Genomic DNA, 24,086 nt, shown 5'->3' with positions numbered 1-24,086 from the left:
TATATATATATATATATATATATATATATATATATATATATATATATATATATATATATATATATATATATATATATATATATATATATATATATATATATATATATATATATATATATATATATATATATATATATATATATATATATATATATATATATATATATATATATATATATATATATATATATATATATATATATATATATATATATATATATATATATATATATATATATATATATATATATATATATATATATATATATATATATATATATATATATATATATATATATATATATATATATATATATATATATATATATATATATATATATATATATATATATATATATATATATATATATATATATATATATATATATATATATATATATATATATATATATATATATATATATATATATATATATATATATATATATAAATATTTATATATTTATATATATTATATACAACGTATTAATTAAAAACAGGACACTTCCCATCCATTTAAAACCTACATAGTAAAGTAAGTATTGTCATTATATGCAGGTATGAGTCATTTTTAATGCTCCATGGAATTGCAGGTTATCCAATAATATGATTACTTTATTAAACTAAACTACTTTACTATTAGTTTTTGTGCCTTCTCTTTATTTGACCGGCCCTGGAAATAAAAGGCTGCACTGATGCTTTTTCGAGAATAGGTCTATGTCAGGGGTGGGCAAACTTTTGGGCCCGGGGGCCACATTGACTTGAAAAGATTGACAGATGGGCTGGGTCAGCACAAGATACGATACATATAAAAAAGTGCATCCGTTAACAGTACATATAAAACATAAACAGAAAAGTATTAACATACTCATCACTCATCATTCAAGTAAAAGGTATGAACTACAAAGTGAAGTCAAAAGGAATGTATTAAGAAATATTAAAATGTCATTTTAAAAATTATAGAGGGGCGGAAAAACACGAAAAACAAATAAGACGGGACAGAACTACTGCCACTGGCTTACGCGTGACGGCGCCATCTTGCGGAAAAAAAAAACATTATTTGGACAACGTCGGCGGGCCGGATTAGAAGGCCGTATGCAGCCCGTGGTCCGTAGTTTGCCCATTTCTGTGATAGGAGGTTAAAATACTTGTATTTTACAATTTCTCGAGTATAAGCCACGCCCTGATTCACTATTTTGAAGCCATACTCTGTCATTTTTATTTTCAGAGTGGACAGAGCATCTGCCACTTGTTTCCAGATGATGACGCCGTCTTGGGAATTCTTTTTTTTTTTAATTAAAAAATAAACATTTGGACAACGTCGACGGGCCAGATTAAAAAGCCTGGCGGGCCGGATGTTGCCCGCGGGCCGTAGTTCGCCCATCCCTGCATTAGGACTCCAACTCCAAAGTGTGAAAGTGAGTCTGGTCTTTTGGGAAGTGGACTGCTAGGCGCGTGGCCTGCTGGGAAACGGTCTGGCGGACACACTGGCCTAGATAAATGGTTCTGGGGACATGCGCCAAGGACGTGGTTTCAGCCGGGGTCCCGTCAAAAAGCCGTAGAAGATACCCCGACAAATAAAAGGCAGGAAAAGAGGGGGGAAAAAACACTCAAGGAAATGAAGCAATTTGGCCGTCCTTTGGTTTAACCTCAACGCGCTCTCCCTCCCTCCCTTCCTTTCCTCTTCGCCGTCCGGGCAGCCCCCGGTCACCATGGCAACGGGCAGATCGGGACAAGATGCCATAAAAGTGCTGTCGCAGCACGGCGGCCTCGGCTGGAAAGCCGACGGTTAAAAAATTGCACGCGGGCCGTGAGAGAGAAGCGGCCTAATGGCTTTCCGTCACCATGGTGACATTTGGCCTCATAGCCAAAGCGGCTATAATCGCGTTAATGATACGCGGCGTTTGTTTCTATACTGGGCCTGCGGCTCCAGGTCCAAATGGGAGTGGAAGTCAATGGAGGCCAACAAGTTAAATGTATGCAAATATTTTTAAAAAAATGGACAAGATTTACTCACATATAAGCCATCTCTGCGTATAAGCCGCACCCTTAAAATTGCCTTAACCTCCTAAGACCCAGACTCTAGTACAGGGGTGGGGAAACTTTTGGGCCCGGGGGCCACATTGACTTTAAAAAGTTGACAGATGGGCCGGGTCAGAACAAGATACGATACATATAAAAAAGTGCATCCGTTAACAGTACATATGAAACATAAAGAGAGAAAAAAGGACTCAAGTATTAACATACTCATCACTCATCATTCAAGTAAAAAGTATAAAGTACAAAGTCAAGTAAAAAGGAATGTACCGTATTTTCACGACTATAGGGCGCACCGCAATATAAGGCGCACCCTCAATGAATGGCATTTTTTCCATATATAAGGCGCACTGTATTATAAGGCTCACTACTTTTAAGTGCGCCTTATAGTCGTGAAAATACAGTAATTGCTATTGACTTCCAGGTATGAAGCACTCACTACACAGTCACATCTAGAAACAGCCATTGTTGATGTTTTGGATTTTTTTGGATAAAATCTTACGGTGGGGGAGGAGCTATTTGATGGAAGATTTTGTAAACTAAGATGGCATCTGCATATTTAACAGTATAGTTTCAGTTCAGGCGTTTGTGTTTTTTTTAATATCCGACAGTGGTTTTCTGTTATTTCCATATATAAGGCGCACTGGATTATAAGGCGCACTGTCTATTTTGGAGAAAATGTAAGACTTTTAGGTGCGCCTTATAGTCGTGAAAATACGATATTAAGAAATATTAAAATGTCATTTAAAAAAAGATGGAAGGGCTGTAAAACACGAAAAACAAATAAGAGTGGACAGAGCTACTGCCACAAAATTATTTATGGACAACGTTGGCGGGCCGGATTAAAAAGCCTAGCGGGCCGGATGTGGCCCGCGGGCCATAGTTTGCATTTAGCAACACCTCATGATTGCTCTTTTGGTTTTAAAAATGACAGAAAGCAACAAAAAAGGATTACTTTGGAATATCATTTTACTATATATCCTTTACAAAAAGATCTGTTTAATTTTGCATTTTAGTTAAAACTATCAATAGTAACAATATACAAATGATAAAAGACTAACTATGTGTTTTTATTTTGTTATTTCTGTATCTACATTCCCGTCCTACTTGCTACTGTCAATTTCCCGAATACAGGATGAATAAAGTTATCCAATCCAATCCAATATCAGTTGAAATTAGATTTTTTTTGGACAATATTTACACCAGAAATCCTTCTGATTCATGTCCAGCTAAGCAGTTTGACGGCTCGATTTCACCGTCAAGAAAAACGACGATAAACCCTGTGAACTGCTTAAGAATAGGAAAAAAAGACAAGAAAGAAGACGAGTGAGATAGAAAGAAAGCAAATGGTCCACCGAGAGTTAACCAACGGGCTAGAGATGGAGGCAACCAAGAAGCCAGAGAAACACGCTTGGCCATGAATAATCGAGACTGTCATGTGGATTTTTTCATATCAAAAGGACTGATAAAGAGTATATTTACTCTATTACACTATTTTTTTCTTAATTATAAATCTTTTATTTTTTTTTTAAATCGAACAATTAACATTTTTCTGTTTTAAAAATGATTAAATTTGACAAAAAAACAGTATTTTCTTTTTATACGTTTATGTTTTTAATGTAAATAAAATACACTTTCTGCTCTTTTTTAAATGGAGAACAAATAAGTCAAAGATAAAAATGGGGATATCGAAAAAAATGAATCTCTAATCTAATCTAAATCGAAATATAGTGACTGACTTTTTAAATGGAAAAACAAGATTCCCAAAAAAATGGGAAAATCAGTCAAATACATAGAATATGAAATAAGAGATATATATTTATCAAAGTTGACAACGCAACAGAAAAAATGAAAACAAATCTTAATCTAATCTAAATCCGGAAATATAGTTACTGACTTTTTAAATGGGAAAACCAAGATTAGAAAAATGGAAAAATAAATCAAATATGAAGAATATGAAATAAAATATATATATTTATAATGTTGACACAACACTATTTACATTTTTAAACATCCCTGATCATGAATGTTTCACTTCTTGTGTGGAATTCAGTTAATTTTTAAAATAAAATACAGCATTGTATCTACCGTCTGCCTCATGGTTCACTCCAGGTGACCAAGCTAGCGTATACACGCTAATAATATAAATAAATAAATCAATAAAAAAAGAGTCTGAGATAGCAAGTTGTTCTTTCCACTGGCGGATCAATAAAGCTGATGAGAACACGCGAGTTTGTGTGTAAAAAAAACACCCAAGTACGACAGCCAGCAAATATAAAGACGAGCACAAAGGGCCGTAATAGCCCGACGCTAGGGACCAAGACGGCGGCAAAGCGAAGAAAACCACGGCCTGGGGATGGATTTCCGATAGGGCGGCGTGGGTTTAAGCGAGTGGCGGATAATCATTTTTTTTTTCCCGCCTCTTCATCCATCCCTTTCCTGCCCCCCAGCCTTCCGGTGAGAGCTCCTGTCATTGAGTGGCGTCCTTAAGTTGAAGCGGCGACGGCCCTCCGAGGCACTACAAACGCTGATTGGCCTTTAATCGCTCATTACAGCCATCGGCGCGGCTGCTAACGCAACACCAGCGCGTTAGCCTCCAAATACAGAAACGGCGGTCTTTGCTGGCGAGTGAGGCCAGCCACTCCATTTGGAGTCATTATCCCATTTTTTTTTTACAAATGCTCTCTTATGATTATTAGTCTTACAGTATTAAAATAATTATTGAAATGAAACGGGAACCACTCCAATAGTAAACGGAAAGATTATTGCTCAGCAAGCAGTATTACTAGTGGTAGTAGTAGTAGTAGTGGTGGTAGCAGCAATAGTGGTGGTAGCAGCAATAGTAGCAGCAGTAGTATTAGTAGTGGTAGTAGTAGTAGCTGTATTACTAGTGGTGGTGGTGGTGGTAGTAATAGTAGTAGTACTATTACTAGTGGTGGTGGTAGTAGTAGTAGTGGTAGTAGTAGTAGTAGTAGTAGTAGCTGCATTACTAGTGGTGGTGGTGGTGGTAGTAATAGTAGTAGTACTATTACTAGTGGTGGTGGTAGTAGTAGTAGTGGTAGTGGTGGTAGCAGCAATAGTGGTGGTGGTAGTATTAGTAGTGGTGGTGGTGGTAGTAGTAGTAGTGGTGGTAGCAGGAGTAGTTTTGGTCATAGTAGTGGTGGTAGTAGTATTAGTAGTGGTAGTAGTAGTAGTATTAGTAGTGGTAGTAGAAGTAGTATTAATAGAGGTGGTGATAGTAGTAGTGGTAGTAGAAGTAGTATTAATAGAGGTGGTGATAGTAGTAGTGGTAGTAGAAGTAGTATTAATAGAGGTGGTATTAGTGGCGGTGGTGGTGGTAGTAGTAGTATGATTAGTGGTAGTGGTGGTGGTGTTAGCAGTGGTAGTGGTGGTAGCAGTGGTAGTTATGGTGGTAGCAGTGGTAGTTATGGTGGTAGTAGTGGTATTAGAAGTAGTATTAGTAGTGGTGGTGGTAGCAGTGGTAGTTATGGTCGTAGTAGTGGTATTAGAAGTAGTATTAGTAGTGGTGGTGGTAGCAGTGGTAGTTATGGTCGTAGTAGTGGTATTAGAAGTAGTATTAGTAGTGGTGGTGGTAGCAGTGGTAGTTATGGTGGTAGTGGTGTTGGTTGTAGTAGTGGTGTTGGTAGTAGTAGTAGTGGTGTTGTTAGTAGTAGTAGTGGTGGTGGTAGTAGTAGTAGTGGTGGTGGTAGTAGTGGTGTTGGTAGTAGTAGTAGTGGTGTTGGTAGTAGTAGTGGTGGTAGTGGTTGTAGTCGTGGTATTGGTAGTATTAGTGGTGTTTATGGTATTAGTGGTGTTTATGGTATTAGTGGTATTGGTAGTAGTGGTATTGGTAGTAGTATTAGTGGTGTGGGTAGTAAAAGTAGTGGTGGTGTTGGTAGTAGTAGTGGTGGTGGTGCTACTTTTTCTCCTCGTGAATACAATCCTCAGTATCAGATCGGGATGAGGTATTGGCAGAATCACAAAATGAGGTACCTCCAATTCGACTGGCATGCAAAAGTATGTGTTCGGAACCCCCTATACCCACTGTGACATGGATTTTCAAAGAAGACGTGTCTGTTATCATTCCAATCGTTAACCATCTCAAAAGATGTAAATCAAATTGAGTGCAGCCAGACCACTGCATAAATATCTATTTTGCTTCCGTATATGGAAAGCAGCTGGAAGGCTTTATCTGAAGCGCCATTTTTCTTAATTGATGACTGCTCCCCTTACGCGCCATTCTTGTTCTAAACACGTTTGGACATGCCGCCGCTGACAAGTCCAGCCAGAGAATAAATCTCGGGGATAAAAGGCAAAGAAGGTCCAGCTGGTGACAGTGTCGCAGCGATGCCATCAAACTGTCAATAGTGTAATAATAATGAATGAACTGTCCGTGGTGCTGAAAACAAGGCGCCAACCACTCCAAATTCCTCAGCGGCTCGTCCTCAAAAGGTGACGATACTTGGAAGCAGAACAATTGGCGCCATTGGCTAGCGCAGGTCACTCTGGCCGGCCTCCTTGCTCACTTTTCAGGCTACAGAAGCCAAAAACTCCAGTGTCTTGACGGCAAAGCCACACGGGATCGAAATCTCGGAAAACCTCGACAATTTCAGGAGAATGACACGCAACTGCTGGGATTATTTAGGGATTATAATATTTATGTCGATAGTCGGGTGGGAAAGCTTCACGCCTGTACAAATGGGAATATTTTGTTACCAAAGTTGCAAACATAACGAGATTAGTTCTTGATTGGCGTGTCCTATTTAAAGCAATGGACACAAAACATGGACATTTTCAATAAAGTTATTCAAATTATAAGGATGAATCCCTATTTTTGCTTATTTTCCACTATTTCTCCTCACAAAGGTCGCGGGGGTGCTAGATCCTATCCTAGACAACTTTATGCAGTATTCAATGGATGCCCCGAATAGGTCGGCGACCAATTGCAGGGCACAATGAGACAAACCAACATTAAGTGTTTAACCAGTCTACCATGCTTGTTTTTTGTATGTCGAAGGAACCAGGAGTACCCGTAAAAAACCCATGCAGACACATGAAGAACATGCAAACTTCAAACCAGGGATTGAACGCTCTGTCTGATAACTGCGAGGCACAGGTGCCAACCACTCTCCAATGTGCCGTGACACGCTAGTTGACTTGTATCCTATAATGGCGATGACAATGTTTTTAAAAGTTTTGTCTTATTCTAAAGCAGGGGTCGGGAACCTTTTTAACGAAGAGAGGCTAAAACAATTTATATGTTCAAATATTATTCCTTGAGAGTCATACTAAGAATTTAAAAGTCGAAATACATGAAAATGTGAGCATTTATTAATCATTTCACCACTTTGAAAGTAAAAAAAAAGTCGGAATTCTTTTGAGAATATTATTTCACTGTTGCTAATTAATGAGTAGCAATGAGAGGATGCATGCAGAAGAGTCTAATGAGGAAAGATTATGATTTAAAAAAGCACTAGAGATAATTTTGGCGCCACAGTGCCGGCGTGATTTCTTGTGAGCCATACTACGAACTTAAAAGTCCAAATATATACATGTCAACAAGTGCCTTTTCAATTTTTTTCTAGTAATTTCACCACTTTTAAAGTGGAAAAAAATGAATATTTTTTAAAACATTCTTATGCTGTTGCCAATAAATTAGAGGATGAGTACCAGAAGAGTCTACAGCAAAAAATATGAAAATTAAAGCAGTTCTAGATGTAATATAACAGTTATGTCACCAGCTGTTCCCATATTTTACCACACAGGTTCACGGAGAGCCATATACACCCATCAAAAGAACCACATATAGCTCCTGAGCCATAGGTTTCCTACCCCTGCTCTAAAGAAAGCACTTCCTCTAAGTCAGGGGTAAGGAACCTATGTCTCGGGAGCCATATGTGGCTCTTTTGATGGGTGTATATGGCTCTCCGCCTTTTTAAAATCACAATTTTTCTTCATTAGACTCTTCTGCATGTATTCTCTCATTGATACTCATTGATTAAAAACCGTGAAAGCATGTTCTCAAAGGAATTCAGACTTTTTTTTTACTTTCAAAGTGGTGAAATGAAGAATTAATGCTCACATTTTCCTGTATTTTGACTTTTAAATTCTTAGTATGACTCTCAAGGAATAATGTTTGAAAATATGAATTGTTTATGCCTCTCTTCATCAAAAAGGTTCCAAACCCCAGCTCCAAGTCAACTTTACTCCCCAAAAAGTCACCACCACTCATCAAAGCGGAAACGCCACGGGTCATGTGTGATGTCTCACTGCGACACGCGCAGATGTGGACACACTCGCCATCTCTTCACGGCCTGTTGCTATGGAACCCGTTGCCAGGCAAGGCCAGGCCCGACATCTCCGTGTAAGGACGCCGTCCAGAAAAAAAGGGGACGCTAGAAACGACGTCCTTCTTAAGGACGTAAAAAGCCACGGTGGCTCGCCGCTTCTCCGCAACGTGGGTGGAAGAAGACGCGGCGGTGGCGGCGTTCATACTGCGCAACGCAAACGGAGCCTTTCTCTTTCTAAATCGCATCTCAACATCTGGGCCACGTGTAGCTGTTTCTTTAGTGAGCAGGTTGGAAAAACAGCCTGTTGACCAAGCTAACACGCCACACGTGTTTGCGAGCCCAAACGTGACCGAAAGGTGCATCCAATAGGGAACCAGGATAGAGGACGTCCATCTTCCAAAAGCTGATCGAACCCCCCTTCCTCCTCCTCCTCTTCACACAACCCCCCCCCCTTCCACCCCTCATCAACAAGACTTTAAAAAAAATAAAATAAACATAAACCGCAAACATACCTTGATGGTTCTCAAGGGTGTCCTCCGGGATGTACATGTTTTTGCTTTCATTGACCATAAATGTAGTCCAGCGTTCTTCCTATATGTGAATGGGTTAAAAAAAAAGGGAAGTAGGGGGGGGTTGGCCCCCCTCCCAAAAAAAAAATGAAATAAATAAAAAAGAAAAAAAGGTGTAGGGAGTGGGTTGGTGGGGGGTAATGAGTCTGACAGCTTGTGGATATTCCCGTTGCTGGCTCGGCAGGGGAGGGGTGGGGGGGTGTCTTCGGATGGAGTGAATATTACCTAATCTCCATGATGGAGGTGAAGGCGAGAAAAAAGAGGGATCTGTTAGCGGAACCGGTGGGGAAAACGCACCAGTGCATCCCTCGTTTACATCCGGGCCCTTAGGCGACGACGAGCATAAAAAGCGGTACGGTTGTTTGGATCCAATCCCTTCTGCTTTTTTTTCCTCCTCTCGGTAGGGCTTTTTTGGGTTCCACTTTTTGTTGTTGTTGTTGTTGTTGCTGTTGTTGCTCACGGTTTTAAAAGAGCTCTCGGAGTACGTTGGCTGTCAGTGTCGCTGGATGTGCGCAAAAGACGCATCGCCGCTTGGCATCCTCGCTGCTGCTGCTGCTGCTGCTGCTGGAGGAGGAAGAGGAGGAGGAGGAGAAGAAGGATTGCCAAATGACGGGAGTGTAAATATTCCATCGCTGGGGTTACGTTCTCCAACGCGTTAAAATCCACGAGCCGTCCACCCTCCCCTCCTATAAAAAAAAATCCAAGGCAGGGCAGGCTGTCCTCTCCTCAGACGCGCTCCTCTCGTGTCCCGATCCAGTCCATGGTGGTCTCCTCTCTCTCTCTCTCTCTCTCACTCTCTCTCACTTTCTCTCTCTCTCTCTCTCTCTCTTGCTCTCGCTCTCCACCCTCCGCGCTCTCTCGATGTGTATTTGGAAGTGAAGCGGACTTTGGGCTCTCTCGTCTGCCTCTGCAGCTCTGCAGTCAAACACAGCAAGTAAGAGAGCGAGAGGAAGAGAGAGAGGCGCACTGAGGGGAAAAGGAAGAAGAAGAAGAAGCAGCCCCCTCCTCCTCCTCCTCGTTCGTGCTGACTGCTTCCAGATGTGTGCGTGGAAATGAGGGGGGAAAAAAATGGGCGAAAGGGATCGCGTGGGATATGCGTAGCGAGGATTCATCATATTTGGAGTCCACTTGCTCAAGTGTCATGTCGCGTGGTGGAATTAGTAGTAGTAGTCCCAAGGAGCAAAAGGTCAAAAGTTTTTCAACGCACGTGGTCAACAACTTCTGTGTTTACATCCGAAGAACAAAAACAAAACCAGAAAATATGAAGGGGAAGGGGTGGGATTTCTTTAAATCTTGGTGGATGGTGAAATTAATAGCGCAAGATGGCTAGTACGGAATACGCACGCCTGTTGTGAAACGTCACCACGAGGTGGCAGTATAGGTTGAGTTTCACTACTTTTTGTCATTTGCTTTGCGGAAGATAAGGAATATCTGCTTGCGTAAAAATAATTAAACAATTGCCCAAATGAGTCTTTCAAAACGCTGGGTCCACTCTCCACTACTCGCAATTTTGCTTGGAAAGCCCGGTTGATGCCGATGTCCAGCGGTTGTAGTTCTCAAGCCTCCGGAAATGACGGCAAGGTCCGAGATTAATATATATAATACCGTATTTTCATGACTATAGGGTGCACCACATTATAGTGTGCACCCCCAATGAATGACATTTCTTTCCATATATAAGGCGCACTGTCTATTTTGAAGAAAATTTAAGACATTTAAGTGCGCCTTATAGTCGTGAAAATACGGTAATTGCTATTGACTTCCAGGTATGAAGCACTCACTACACAGTCACCTCTAGAGCCAGCCATTGTTGATGTTTTGGATTTTTTTTGTGTAAAATCTTGCAGTGGGGGAGGAGCTAAAGGATGGAAGATTTTGTAAACTAAGATGGCATCTGCATATTTAACAGTATTGTTTCAGTTCAGGCGTTTGTGTTTTTTAATATCCGACAGTGGTGTTTTTTGGTTTTTTGGTTTTCTGTTTTTTCCACATATAAGGTGCACTGGAGTATAAGGCGCACTGTCTATTTTGGAGAAAATTTAAGACTTAAGTGCGCCATATAGTCGTGAAAATACGGTATATATACATATATAGTTCGCAGTCTAGCTTTGAATCTTTTGTTGACGCCAACATCTAGCGCAGGGGTAGGGAACCTATGGCTCGGGAGCCACATGTGGCTCTTTTGATAGGTGCCTATGGCTCTCCGCTTAACTGTGAGCTAAAATCTGGACACTATGTCTACAGTCGCTTTAATCTTCCAGTTTTTAATTAAACCTTTCTGCATGCATTCATGCATCACATTGATTAGCATGAGCGTAACAATTTTGTGAACATAATTCTGGGACTTTTTCTACTTTAAAGGCAGTGAAATGACTAAAAATGCACGTTTTCATGTATTTTTACATCTAGTAAATTCTGAGTATGTCTCTCAATGAATAAAAATTGAAAATATGAATTGTTTGTTGCTCTCTCTGTCAAAAAGGTTCCCGACCCCTGATCTAGCGGCAGGATTTCTTTGGTAAATACTAGTAGTAATTACAAAATCACTACTACAGATCCCAGCAGTCACTGAGGAGTACTTTATCTACGGGAAAATAGTAGAGCCGGGGGCTGCTTGCCGTAGTTGTGCTATCGACTAATTTATTTTATTTTATTTTATTTTATCGCGATAACTTCAGTATTGGTCCATATATGAAGTGCACTGGATTATAAGGCGCCCTGTCTATTTTGGAGACCGTTTAAGACTTTTATGTGCGCCTTGTAGTCGTGAAAATACAGTATATGAAAATACACTAACTTTTCCAACCCCTCCAGAACCACAACAACAATATTAAGACGAGCATTTGAACAAACCGTGTACAGACGCCTATTAAAATGTCAACTATTTCTGATATCAACAATAAATCATATTAAAACGATTCTTTTGGTGAAAACACCAGCCTACAAACGGGTGTGTAGACTTTTTACGGACAAAGGGACCACAGAGAGAGGGCAGGTCGTGGGAACAGACACATGTACCCAGGGGATTTGGACGCATACACGCAACAATCCTGTAATCCAGAATGGTTATTCTATTTCCAAGCACTCTATATTTGTACATCCCGCCGGGCTCTTTTGGTAAAGATGGTCCGAACTCTGGGAAGAAGTCTAAAATGACAAAATCCTTGCTAAGGGAGAAGGCCGAAGAAGGATTGCGTTTGTTAATTAGGCGCAGATCTTTCAATCACGTTCACTCATTACTACCTCCCTGAATGCAGCCATCTTGTTTCCAAATGGTGTCAGTGTGTTCTGAAGTACATGTGACGTTTTAAAGTGTTTAAGTTATTAACGATTGCATGTTGTGGATGTTCAACTAGTTTTGGATTGGATGTTTATCGGTGTTCGATTATTGATGCCTTGATCCACATAACTACAGACACTCCCCTACTTACGAACGAGTTAGGTTCTGAGCGCTTGTTCATAAGTTGAAAGTGTTCATAAGTTGAAATTGTTCCAATTGAAGTTGATTCAATGCTATATTTTGTATTTTAATTTATGTTTAAGGTGTATTTAAGTATATGGAAGGTTTATATAAGTGCATTTGTATGTTTAGGGCTTGTATAAGTAACCAGCATTGGTTTGCACTGAAATAAACATTTAATAAAAATGGAGAGAATACATACAGAACTCTATACATACATCAGAGAGATGGAGAGCGATTTACAAGAAACTGGCCGAAAAAAGCTATCCAATCACGATTGCAGTTTTCTTTTTTTTCATCATAAATGATGTGGTAGCATTGTATGGCATCATTCAATTGATTTGCCACCTTTGTGCAATGTACAATATTTGGGTCCTAGTGCTCCATCTTTGTTTATAAATGGTACTGACGGTCGAACGATTCAAGTTGTATTCTCGTGCAATGCTCACCACTTTCTCACACGCATCAAGCTTCTGTAAGAAGCACTACTCGGAAAAAGGCGCGCAATACAAAATCGAACTTACGAACATTTTTCGACATAAAAGCAATTCGCAGAAATATTGGTATGTACCGTTTGTTTGTAAGTTGAAAGTTTGTTAGTAGGGGAGCGTCTGTATAACATGTTAAAATGTGTATCAGTATTCGACTATTGATGCCTCGGAGCACATAGCTTGGAAAACAGATTTTCCTCATTGCATAATAGTTACTATCGATCAAGCGGTTCCAGAAGACGTCACCTATTAATATAAGAAAGTATGCTTGTGTCCAAATGTCATGTTGCTGCTTTAAGTGGAGGGACCACATTATACATGGCCTGCAGCCAATCACAATCCATGGGTAATATTGACTCGCTGATGGATGCCTCGTTAGAGTCATCATTGGAAAACACTCGCACAATGGGATGGAAGCCACAAATAGAAATATATAGCTGGCATACGCACACGGTGGATAGAGACGTGGCTTAAATTTAATGAAATGTCTCGAATACGGGATGAATAAAGTTATGTCATTTAATTAAAAAAATCTAATCCAAAATGGACATGTATGATCAAATGTTTGTGAATGCACAATGGTGGATAAAATATTTACATCTGAAAAATGTTGATACTATAATGAACACAATGAGTCACAACAGTCACATTGAAAAGAAAGCAATGTGTTATGATTGGATTTATACGACCCACAGAGCCCTCTAGTGTAATTATTAGGAAATGAAATCATTTAGCACTGCCATGCTATGAACTAATACTTTCTGTCCTTGCTGCAGACCAATATTTAGGAATAAAACGCCAAACTTGGCGTGAATTCATTGCTTTAGATGACACTACTCATTTTGCAATACAACAACTCATCTGTAGGTCAGAAATATACTTTAAATCACAAATAAACACCACTTTTTAAAACAAATACAGCTCAAACCAATTCACCCGTGAACCTATTAATCCAACCAGTTAAAAAAACTGACATTAATATGTACAATCTACCCCCCCACCCCCAAATACAACCGCATGAGTTAAAAACAAGCGATTTTTCCTATTCAATTGCTTATCCTGCAGTGGATTGTGCCGTTTCGATTACTCCTGCCTGCCTTGTTTACAATTTTCTTGTTGACGTTCAAACGGCTCGTATCACACACACACACAACGATCGATTTGTTTTTTGTTTTTTTTAAATCTAGCCTTCTATCAGTCGCATTTCCTCCCCCTTTAGGATCAAATTTGCCTCTTTGGTGCCGGTTTAGTTGCCGATGCTAAGCTTAAGCTGTCCGTAGGGAACAATGACGGCCATTTGCGTCGAGAGCGGCGGACTTCTGACGGCCAGAGGGCTCGACATCAGTTTGGCCGCCTTGCAGAGACACGATCCGTATATTCAAACTATTTTGGACGTTGCCAGCCAGGTGGCTTTGTACACTTACAACAACAGAACAAATGCGTGGGTAAGCCATAAGTTAATTAGCTAAAATCATCTTAGCGGGAGACGTCATCACTTGCAACTAAAGATAAACGGTGATATATCGCGATACGTTGGGATCGATGTATCGTCTAAAAACGGTCTTGGCTTTTTAATTTCTTTTTTTCTTTTCTTTTTTAAAAGAAAATGAGCCAACAGGTTGAAAGGCACCATTTATCACTAGAATACTCTTATTATGTTTGGTCAATTCCTTTCCAATGACCTCCTTTAAGGCTGTGTATTAATTTAATTATTGTGCATGATTTTTCTGCAAATGGAACTAATAATATAGTACTTTGATAAAAGTATGTTTATTTGTTGTTTTATAGGAAAAGACTAACGTGGAGGGGACTCTGTTCATCTATACGAGGTAATTGCACCTACAAAGAAAACTTAGGGTTGCAGAGGGTGCTGGAGCCTATCCCAGCTCACTTGGGGCCAGAGGTGGGGACACCATGAATTGGTGGCCAGCCAATTCGCAGGGCACAAGGAGACAGACAACCAGTTACACCCACACTATTAACTAGGGGCAATTTAGAGTGTCCAATCAGCCTACCATACATGTCTTTGGAATGTGGGAGGAAACCGGAGTACCTGGAGAAAACCCACACAGGACATGCAAACTCCACACAGGTAGACTGACCTGGAATTGAACCCTGGACCCTCACTGTGAGGCCGACACACTAACCAGTCATTCGCCGGGTTGCCCCATATTGGGAGCAAATGTAAAAAGTTTCAACTTGTATTTCTTTCTTAGGTTGGCCACACCCACACATGGCTTTACCATCATGAACAGACTCAGCATGGAGAACTTAAATGAACCTATCACCAAAGACTTAGACTTCCAAGTCCAGGACCCCTTTCTGCTGTACCGCAATGCACGCTGTAAGACCAAAACACACAAACACACACACACACGACTACCAAGCATCGTGTGTTTTTCTAGAATTCAAAAATGGTGGATGCAAAGTTCCTTCTAATTTTCCATTGGTCTGGGCAGAAAGACAACCTCCCTGAACATTGGTCTTGGCCATACTGGAGTTTGGAGTGTGAGAGACTGAGGTTGTGGACAGGTGTCTTTTATAGCGATAACGAGTTAAACAGATGCTATTAAAATAGGTAACGAGTGGAGACCTCGTTAGAAGTTAGACCTCTTTAACAGCCAAAAATCTATCTTACTTGTTTGTAGGTGACCAAATACTTCTATTGCACTCTAATTTAGAAATACATTCTTTAAAAATCCAACTATGATTTCATGGTGGGGGGCCATGTTCCCTCTAATTTTTCGTCAGTCTGGGCAGAAAGACAACCTCCCTGAGCACACTTGAGTACCAGTTTGAGCGACATCATCATTGCTCGCTATGGGCACACCAGTATCACACCTGCCATAAGCAGGTGCATGTCAATGTTCCCTCTAATTTTTCATGTAAAACATGCTGTGAAACACACAAAAACATAAGAGTGGACAGAGCTACTGCCACTAGCTGCCGCGTAAACGGCACCATCATGGGGAAATGGGTCCAAAAAAAGTTTGGATTTTATTTACTGCGCGCCATATGATTGCTGCTGCGCAGAGAGGACGAGAATAGTGCGCAATTGGGTACGTGCGCAGCTTAGAGGGAACATTGCACGTGGGTAACATTCTACAGATGAACCTCCATTTAAGGAGTCGTTCCTTATCGGTTGAAACTTTCGACCAGCGTCATCTAAATGAGAACTCGTCAGCACTCGCGCCGGCTGCCGGAGATTAGATGCGTGGCGGCGGTCCTTGATAATGCCAACATGTGCACTATTCCGCTTCAAAAGCACAAATTCCGCTGAGCTAATTGATGGTGGTCAACATTCAATGTGATTGACAGAGACAATCGTTCAGTCAAAATGGAGTCTTTCGCCGTCAACGTCATTGAAACTGACTTTTCGGCTGTTTTTCTTTTTTAGCTAACAAACATCGTCAGACTATTTCGGGCCGCGCATCGCGACCTCCGCCGTGGAATCTTATCATTAAGCAAACACGTCGCGTCGCGCTCGGCAATGCCGTGACGTCCGTGAACGGCGGTTGGCGCCGAGTGGCAACCCGGGCTAAAAATAGGCGGCAGAGATACGGGAAGGCGGACAAGGAATGGACATCTAGCTAGTCATTAGCATGCCTGACAACCAGCTATTTGATAGGAAGCTCGTTAAAGACCAAGTTGATGTTAGATTCTAATTTTCCAGAGTGCAAAAACAAGTTGGAGTACCGATACATCTGTTCATAAGATTGATTTCACTCAAATTGAACTTCTTTTGGGCCAGGGGTAGGGAACTTATGGCTCGGTAGCCATATGCGGCTCTTTTGATGGGAACTTATGGCTCGGGAGCCATATGCGGCTCTTTTGATGGGTGCATATGGCTCTCCGCTAATCAGTGAGCTAAAAATGTGGAAACAGTCAGTGAGAGTTGATTCCCAAATGCACCAATAGGAGAACTTTTCTACTTTAAAAGTGGTGAAATGTTGAATATACACATATTTTCATGTTTGTTTACTTTAAAATTCTTTGTATGGCTCTCTAGGCATAATATTTGAAAGTATGAATTGCTTACGGCTCTTTCTGTTGAAAAGGTTCCCGACCCCTGTTTTAGGCTAAGCCAGCCTCACATTAGAAAGTTGGAAATGATAATCAGTTCTGGTTGTGACATCACAACCAGAATTGATGAAAAAAAATGTATCGGCGTAGCATGAACGGGTAACAACCAGAACGCCAAATTTGTTTTCTACTTGTAAAATGACATAACAGTAATCCCTCGAACATCGCGGTTCTTAGTAGCAAGAGTGGCTTCCACTTACGAGTTTCAGCATGGATTTTCACATTTTTATGAACTTTCAAATATGTTTTTTAAAAAAGAAGTACTAATGTAAAAACTAATGACTGCCTTTATAGGGGGATTACTGTAATGCAGTCATTTTTATCTTATGGCACCCTTAAATTCTAGCATAGTCAGAAAACCATAGGGAGAGAATGGTCCACGTGTAAAATGCTTCATTTGGAATTAATACAAAAGTGTTTTTATGATCGCAATAAGATACAAACTAAAATAAAAATGTACTGTAGTATCAAAGCATATTGAGCAAACCTATAGGTACTAAAAGAATGCAATGACAAAGTCTTACCTCCGGGTCGCAAATAAGCGTATCCCAAGTCGGTCTCCGACACCAACTGGCCCTTAAAGCGCACCTCGGGCTCCTCCTGGAGCCTTTGGTGTTTGGGTTTTTTGCTAAAAAGTTGCCTGAGCATGATTTGAAGCGGCTTTACGAGTTCCCGCGCACACTAGAGTCCAAAACTCGGAGATCTTTTCTCTCTCAAAGTCCTCAAAAGCATTCTACAAAGCAGGAAGCGATGACCTCGCAACCCGCATTAAAGTGGCTCCTTAAAAATGCTTCTGCTTCAAATCTGCGCAGTCATTTCTGTCAGTCCACCACATCTTTGTGTAGTGACTCAAAAGCCATCTATCCATAGCTGTAGCCCACCCTTACGCTATCACACACCCCCACCTCCCACGCCCTCCTCAGCGACATGACCGTCTTTTGACTCACTTGCGGCTCTTTGCCGTTCAAGCGGTGGCAATTCAGCCGGCCAGCGTCCCTCTGACTCTTTCCCAGGCTCATCTGGGGCAGCCTCGGGGGATAGGCCAGCCTGACTGGTGGCCAACTTTGTCTCGTGTGTAAACATGAACGTCGCGTGGAGGGAAAGTCCTTGGCGGCAAATGTTTATAAGCGCATAAATAATATATCCCCCCCTCCTTCTGCGGTCTGATATTCCCGTGACCGGACATTTGGTCGCCGGGTGTTTGGTCCTCGGTCAAATGGAGAGTTTACTGTTGAAACCAGCTCTCAAAATTATATTCATGAGAGAGTTTAATATCCAAGAGTGAGTTTAATATCCAAGAGTGAGTTTAATATCTAAGAGTGAGTTTAATATCTAAGAGTGAGTTTAATATCTAAGAGTGAGTTTAATATCTAAGTAATGTTTAATATCTAAGTACTGTTTAATATCTAAGTATTGTTGAAACCAGCTCTCAAAATTATATTCATGAGAGTTTAATATCTAAGTACCGTTTAATATCTACGTAGTGTTTAATATCTAAGTAATGTTTAATATCTAAGTACTGTTTAATATCTAAGTACTGTTGAAACCAGCGCTCAAAATTATATTCATGAGAGAGAGTTTAATATCTAAGTACTGTTTAATATCTAAGTAATGTTTAATATCTAAGTACTGTTCAAACCAGATCTCAAAATTATATTCACTCTCTTTTAGATATGAAACTCTCTTAGATATTAATCTCTCTCTTAGATATTAAACTCTCTCTCTTAGATATTAATCTCTCTCTTAGATATTGAACTCTCTCTCTCATGAATATAATTTTGAGAGCTGGTTTCAACAGAAACTCTCTGTCACCATTTGACCGGCGACCAAAACACCGGCGACCAAACGTCCAAGCATGGATATCCGAAGCGGTGAGTCAGCTCCACTTTTATCAGAATATCTGAACAAATGTTTAAATTGCCCTTTTTCCGTCGGCATGGTCTGGGTGGCCCGAGAAACGACTGGTCGGCGAAATTGCGAGGAACGCAGACAATCTCATTGCGATGTGAGCTCGACCTTCAGCTCGCCATCAAGTGACCACTTTTGGTTATTACGTGGCCTAACTCGATTTGGCTGGACCTTTTGTTGCTATTTATGAGGCAGATTGTAAAAGCAAGCTTCTCTCTCTCTCCCTTCTTCCCAGTGGTCATTTACGGCATCTGGTTCTATGACAAGGCCGACTGCCTGCGCGTCGCCCGGAGGATGAAAACGTAAGCAAACGCATGCGTCATTCTTGGCTCGCTGACACTATCTCGTCGAACTGTCTAATTTAACCTAATTACACTAGATGATTACATTTTAAATGTGTGTGTGTTTGTGTAGTCTGACTGACCTAGAGCAGGCGGTGGGGCACGGCGACTGGCTGCCCTCGGAGGAAGTTGCGGGCGGCGACCAGGGTGAAGGGCAGGTGGTGGATATCATCCAGATGCTCACTAAGGCTCACAGCCAATACGACAAGGTAATGCACCTGCAAAACAGTCAAGCGTCATCCAGAGAGCAGATAAACTCATTTTTCCCTCGAGCAGTTGTGACAGTTCAATATGTCAAAACTATAATACAAAAAAAAACAAGTTGATTGTTAGTTTCATCAATTATTATACTTTAATATAATTATAAAACAAATACAAGGGGACATCTGTTTAATTATATATAAATTTAAATCATTTGGCATCTCTGATGAAAATCTTGCAAGAGAGAATTCCTTCCAACATCGTGCTCGTCACAAATGAAAATCCTGGCCATCGGTAATTTCTCCTGCCCATTTACGGGATAAATCAAAACAATTACAAGGTTATTGATTAATCCAATTGCGTAAGCAAATACAACAGCTGTAACAATCATCGCATATCAGGTATTCAATAATAACAATTAAGGTCGGAATTCAAAAACAACTCCATTGGAAATTAAACAAACAAGCCTCCATTCGGCAAAACAATTCCATAATCAAGCGAAAAGAGCGTCACGATTTACGACAATATGCGAGTAATCACGAAGGTTGTTGGATAGCACTGACCTTTACCCCAGAATGCAGACCTGGCAGGACGCTTAAGAAATTGCTGATGCAGATAGTGATCGCTATCTTCCAGAAATCAGTCCTCGGAACGAGGCCTCGGTGACATGTTACGAACCCGAGCTCGCCCCAGACAAATTAAAGAAGCTCTTATAAAAAAATGATTAAATGCACACTTATATATATTAGTATTACAGAATAACTCCAACATTGATTTAAGCCTATCTTAATCAGAAAGCATTATATCGATTTAGTCAACGCTTTTGTGTGAGTGCACCAGCAAATGTCATTAATTTTGCACCACAGGAAAAGTCCCCTTCTGAGCCCAAGGAAATCGGTAGCAGCGGCGTCCTTTTTGGGAAGGCCAACCTCATCAAACCCATCCCGGTCAAGCCCACCACTCCGGTACAGAGCCCCCCACCCCGCCGAAATTTCTCCTCTACGTTTGCGCTCATCTCATTCTCATCTTCAGGAACGCTTGGAAGTTAGCGAGTCCGAGCTGTTCTCTCTGTCTAGGCTGTTTTGCTCTCCGGATGAGCGCTCCCCCAAAGCGAACTCCTCGGTCCTTGTCACGAGAAAAACACCTCGCCTTCCCGTGGCCCGCACCCTCACCTACGACAGTCTAGAGGTTGCCACCGCCGCCGCCACCCAAGCTACTCCGTCCCACCTTCCTCAGCATTGCCCGGCAATCCAGAAGCTTCTGCAGGCCCAGAGATGCGGTCCCGGGGGGTGCCTTGGGACCCTGTCCGAGGCACCGGAAAACCGTCTCTGTAGCAATGGTGTCCCTCTGGACAATCAGCACCTGTACCACCATCATCACCACCAAGTGGACCCAATCAAGAGCGTGTTACACTGTCCTCACCACCAACCCATTTTGGTCCACCCCGAGCAGCATCCGGATACGGGTGAGTCATTATGACCTTGTTGGTGAGAGTGTGTCTACATCTGCGTTAGGATAGCCAGATGACGGTGCTTGGACGTTTGATTGCCGGTCTTTTGGTCGCAGGTCAAATGGTGACAGAGAGGTTACCGTTGAAACCAGCTCTCAAAATTATATTCATGAGAAAGTGTTTAATATCTAGGTACTGTTGAAACCAGCTCTCAAAATGATATTCATGAGAGAGATTTTAATATCTAAGAGTGTTTAATATCTAAGTACTGTTTAATATCGGAGTATTGTTGAAACCAGCTAATCAGAATTATATTCATGAGTTTAATATCTAAATATCTACTGTTGATTCATGATAGAAAGTTTAATATCTAAGTACTGTTTAATATCTCAGTACTGTTTAATATCTAAGTACTGTTGAAAACAGTAGATATTTAGATATTAAACACTCATGAATATAACGTTGAGCTGGTTTCAACAGTACTTGGATATCAAACAGTACTTAGATATCAAACAGTACTTAGATATCAAACAGTACTTAGATATTAAACAGTACTTAGATATTAAACAGTACTTAGATATTAAACTGTACTTAGATATAAAAACAGTACTTAGATATAAAAACAGTACTTTGATATTAAACAGTACTTTGATATTAAACAGTACTTAGAGATTAAACTCTGTCTTGAATATAATTTTGAGAGCTGGTTTCAACAGTAAACTCTGTCACCATTTGACCGGCGACCAAAAGACCGTCCAGTCACGCCAAATGACCATTGTGACCACCGCAGGTGGAGCCACCCTCGTCCCCTGCGAGCTTTCCCCATACGACCTGGTCCACAAGCTGCAACTGATCCAACGAGAGCGCAACCAAGCGTCGATGGAACCGCCTCGCCTCAGCCCCGCCCTGGCCCCCCGCTTCCTGGGGCCGGCCAGCGTGGTCGCGGCCGGTCCCAAAGAGGCTCTGCGCATTAAGGTTGGTCTAAAAACAAACCGTTTCTGCTTGTTTTCATTCAAAAATGCCACCAAACGCAGCCGCACTGCTTGATACCCGTGCGGTGCGTTCAGGCGCCTTCTCCACAGAGGATCCCCGCCCCCGAATCCCCCATGTTGCTACTCTCCCCGAGCGTCTTCTCTCAGGCGAAATCGGATGTGGCCAAAGCAGACTCCCCGTCTGATGGGTCACCTCAGAGGGAGAGCGGCGTTCTGACCAGAAGCCAACTCCAGGCCACCTTGCTGTACATGATCCAAGTAGGAGAACAATGCATATGCTAGTTCAGGGGTCGGGAACCTTTTTGACGATGAGAGCCACAAACAATTCATATTTTCAAACGTTATTCCTTGAGAAAACCATACTCAGAATTTACAAGTCAAAATACATGAAAATGTAAGCATTTATTATTCATTTCACCACTTTGAAAGTAAAAAAAAAAGCCTTTTGAGAACATTATTTCACTGTTGCTAATCAATGCGTATCAATGAGTATAAATGCAGAACAGTCTAATGAAGAAAAATTATGATTTAAAAAGGCGGAGAGCCATATACACCCATTAAACGAGCAACATACGGCTCCTGAGCCATAGGTTCCCTATCCCTGATATAGCCGAACTGGTTTTTTGGGGTTAATTATTGCTGAAATGTCCTTTTCGGCAAAGCTGAGGATTTAATCTAATTTAAAAGTAAAAATACATGTAAATGGGTGCCCTTTTTTGTCATTTCACCACTTTTAAATTGGAAAAATACTTTTGAAAACATTCTTATGCAGTTGCTAATCAATAAGTATGCATTCCTGAAATCTAATGCAAACAAAAAGGAAGATTAGAGCAATTCTAGACGTAATATCTCATTTCTATCACCAGCGGTTTTCGTATTTTAGCTCACAGGTTAGCGGAGAGCCGAATGCACCCATCAAAAGAGCCACGTGTGGCTCCCGAGCCATAGGTTCCCTAACCCCTGTGCTAGTTTGATTAGTGAGTTTTTTTAATGTCTTTCAGACGGACAACTCTTTCCTGGACGCCATCTACGAGGCTTACGTGGGAGAATTTTGTTAACCAGCACCAGAGTGAGGACAATAATGGCAAAGTTTGCTTCTTTTTTCATTTAAAAGAGGACACGACCAGTGGGGAATAAATGAAGGGGAAAAAGCTTCACGTTCAGTTGCCTTGATGTAGCAATTTAATGTTCTGGGTGGAAGGTATACTATTTAGCACAAGGGGGAGCCAAAAATGCAATTTTGATATGTTCCCCTAGATGCGTTAAACGCAAATGTTGTTTAGTAGTTTTCACATTGTTATTTTCGCGTTTGTTTTCATTCCCGAAGAACTTGAAACTGCATTACCTCGGAAAATACTTTTTTTTCCAAGTTTACATAAAAAAAGTTGCATCGTAGTAAACCGTATGAACCAAACAGTTGTGAAAGAATTCCACTTCACATTTAAAAGCAATAACTGAGAATAAACGGAAATATTTGTGGTATTTTTTATACTTGCAATTAACCAGCATGCAAAGTTATGCAAGCCATCAACGGTTGAATATTTTGCGATAGAAATATCTTAAGATATTTTTACATGCAGTGTGTCAAGAATGTTTTGTTGCACGTGAACTGAGTTGAAATTTTCAATTAAACGTTCCTAAAATTGCAGTTTGTGAATTTCATTACTATTTTTGGGGATTTTTTTCTGTTTTGTTGATTTTTGATGGCACATTTAAAATCACTAGTTTGTATTTGCTGTTACAAATACATTTTGTATTATTATACACCGACTAAATAACGACTATATATTTTTGGAACTCAAAACTCACCCCCATTAAGTCCTCCTTTGCAAATGTCAGTCAGATCTCACTAAAACAACACTTAAATAAAGTTTAAAACAATACTACTATTCCTAGATGAAATGACGACGATCCAACAGTCGCTCAGTAATTAACAATGCAAAGTGAAACCAGGAGGTGAACTAACATGTTGCGTTCAGGAACTGCAGGAAATTGGTATACTCCTCAAAAACAGAAGAAACTTCCGTAAATACATTTATACGTTAAAAAGAAAACACGTATTATTTCACGCCATATTTCATGTACTATCATGCACTACTATTTGATGATTTTCTATAAAATACATAAAGTAGGCCTTAAGTCAGTCATGGGCAAACTACAGCCCGAGGGTCACAAAAGGCCAGAGGCCATTTAATCCGACCCGCCAACGTTGTCCAAATGTTTTTTTTCACCCCGAGATGGCGCTGTCACGCGGAAGCAAGTGG

The 24,086-nt window shown here is 40.7% G+C and overlaps 2 protein-coding genes across 6 annotated transcripts in view; one reads left to right on the top strand and one right to left on the bottom strand.

Moving 5' to 3' along the window:
* Nucleotides 1–9,822, bottom strand: part of cacna1c (calcium channel, voltage-dependent, L type, alpha 1C subunit) — a 134,411-nt gene extending 124,589 nt beyond the window's left edge. For 3 of the 4 annotated variants that reach the window (XM_077709894.1, XM_077709893.1, XM_077709895.1), the window contains exon 1: nt 8,840–9,821. In XM_077709894.1, coding sequence (XP_077566020.1) covers nt 8,840–8,897 — 58 coding nt within the window. In that variant the 5' untranslated portion in view covers nt 8,898–9,821. Of the gene's footprint in view, nt 1–8,839 lie in introns of all 4 variants that reach the window. The other variant, XM_077709892.1, reaches the window with a different exon arrangement.
* Nucleotides 9,823–13,938: 4,116 nt separating this feature from the next.
* On the top strand, nt 13,939–23,470 carry dcp1b (decapping mRNA 1B). Of its 2 annotated transcripts, XM_077709897.1 has the most exons (10): nt 13,939–14,292; nt 14,636–14,676; nt 15,064–15,191; nt 19,074–19,140; nt 19,253–19,388; nt 20,247–20,345; nt 20,413–20,845; nt 21,621–21,805; nt 21,898–22,080; nt 22,824–23,470. In XM_077709897.1, exons 1-10 carry the CDS (start codon nt 14,134–14,136, stop codon nt 22,878–22,880), a joined length of 1,488 nt encoding a protein of 495 aa, XP_077566023.1. In that variant the 5' UTR covers nt 13,939–14,133; the 3' UTR covers nt 22,881–23,470. The 2 variants fall into 2 exon arrangements, with proteins under 2 accessions (XP_077566023.1, XP_077566024.1); XM_077709898.1 differs by lacking the exon at nt 21,898–22,080.
* The last annotated feature ends 616 nt before the right edge of the window (nt 23,471–24,086 follow it).

Source organism: Stigmatopora nigra, chromosome 23 (assembly GCF_051989575.1).
Source record: "Stigmatopora nigra isolate UIUO_SnigA chromosome 23, RoL_Snig_1.1, whole genome shotgun sequence".
Lineage (NCBI taxonomy): Eukaryota > Metazoa > Chordata > Actinopteri > Syngnathiformes > Syngnathidae > Stigmatopora > Stigmatopora nigra.
Note: the sequence above shows the minus strand (reverse complement) of the source record. Positions and strands in the feature narration are given on the sequence as shown.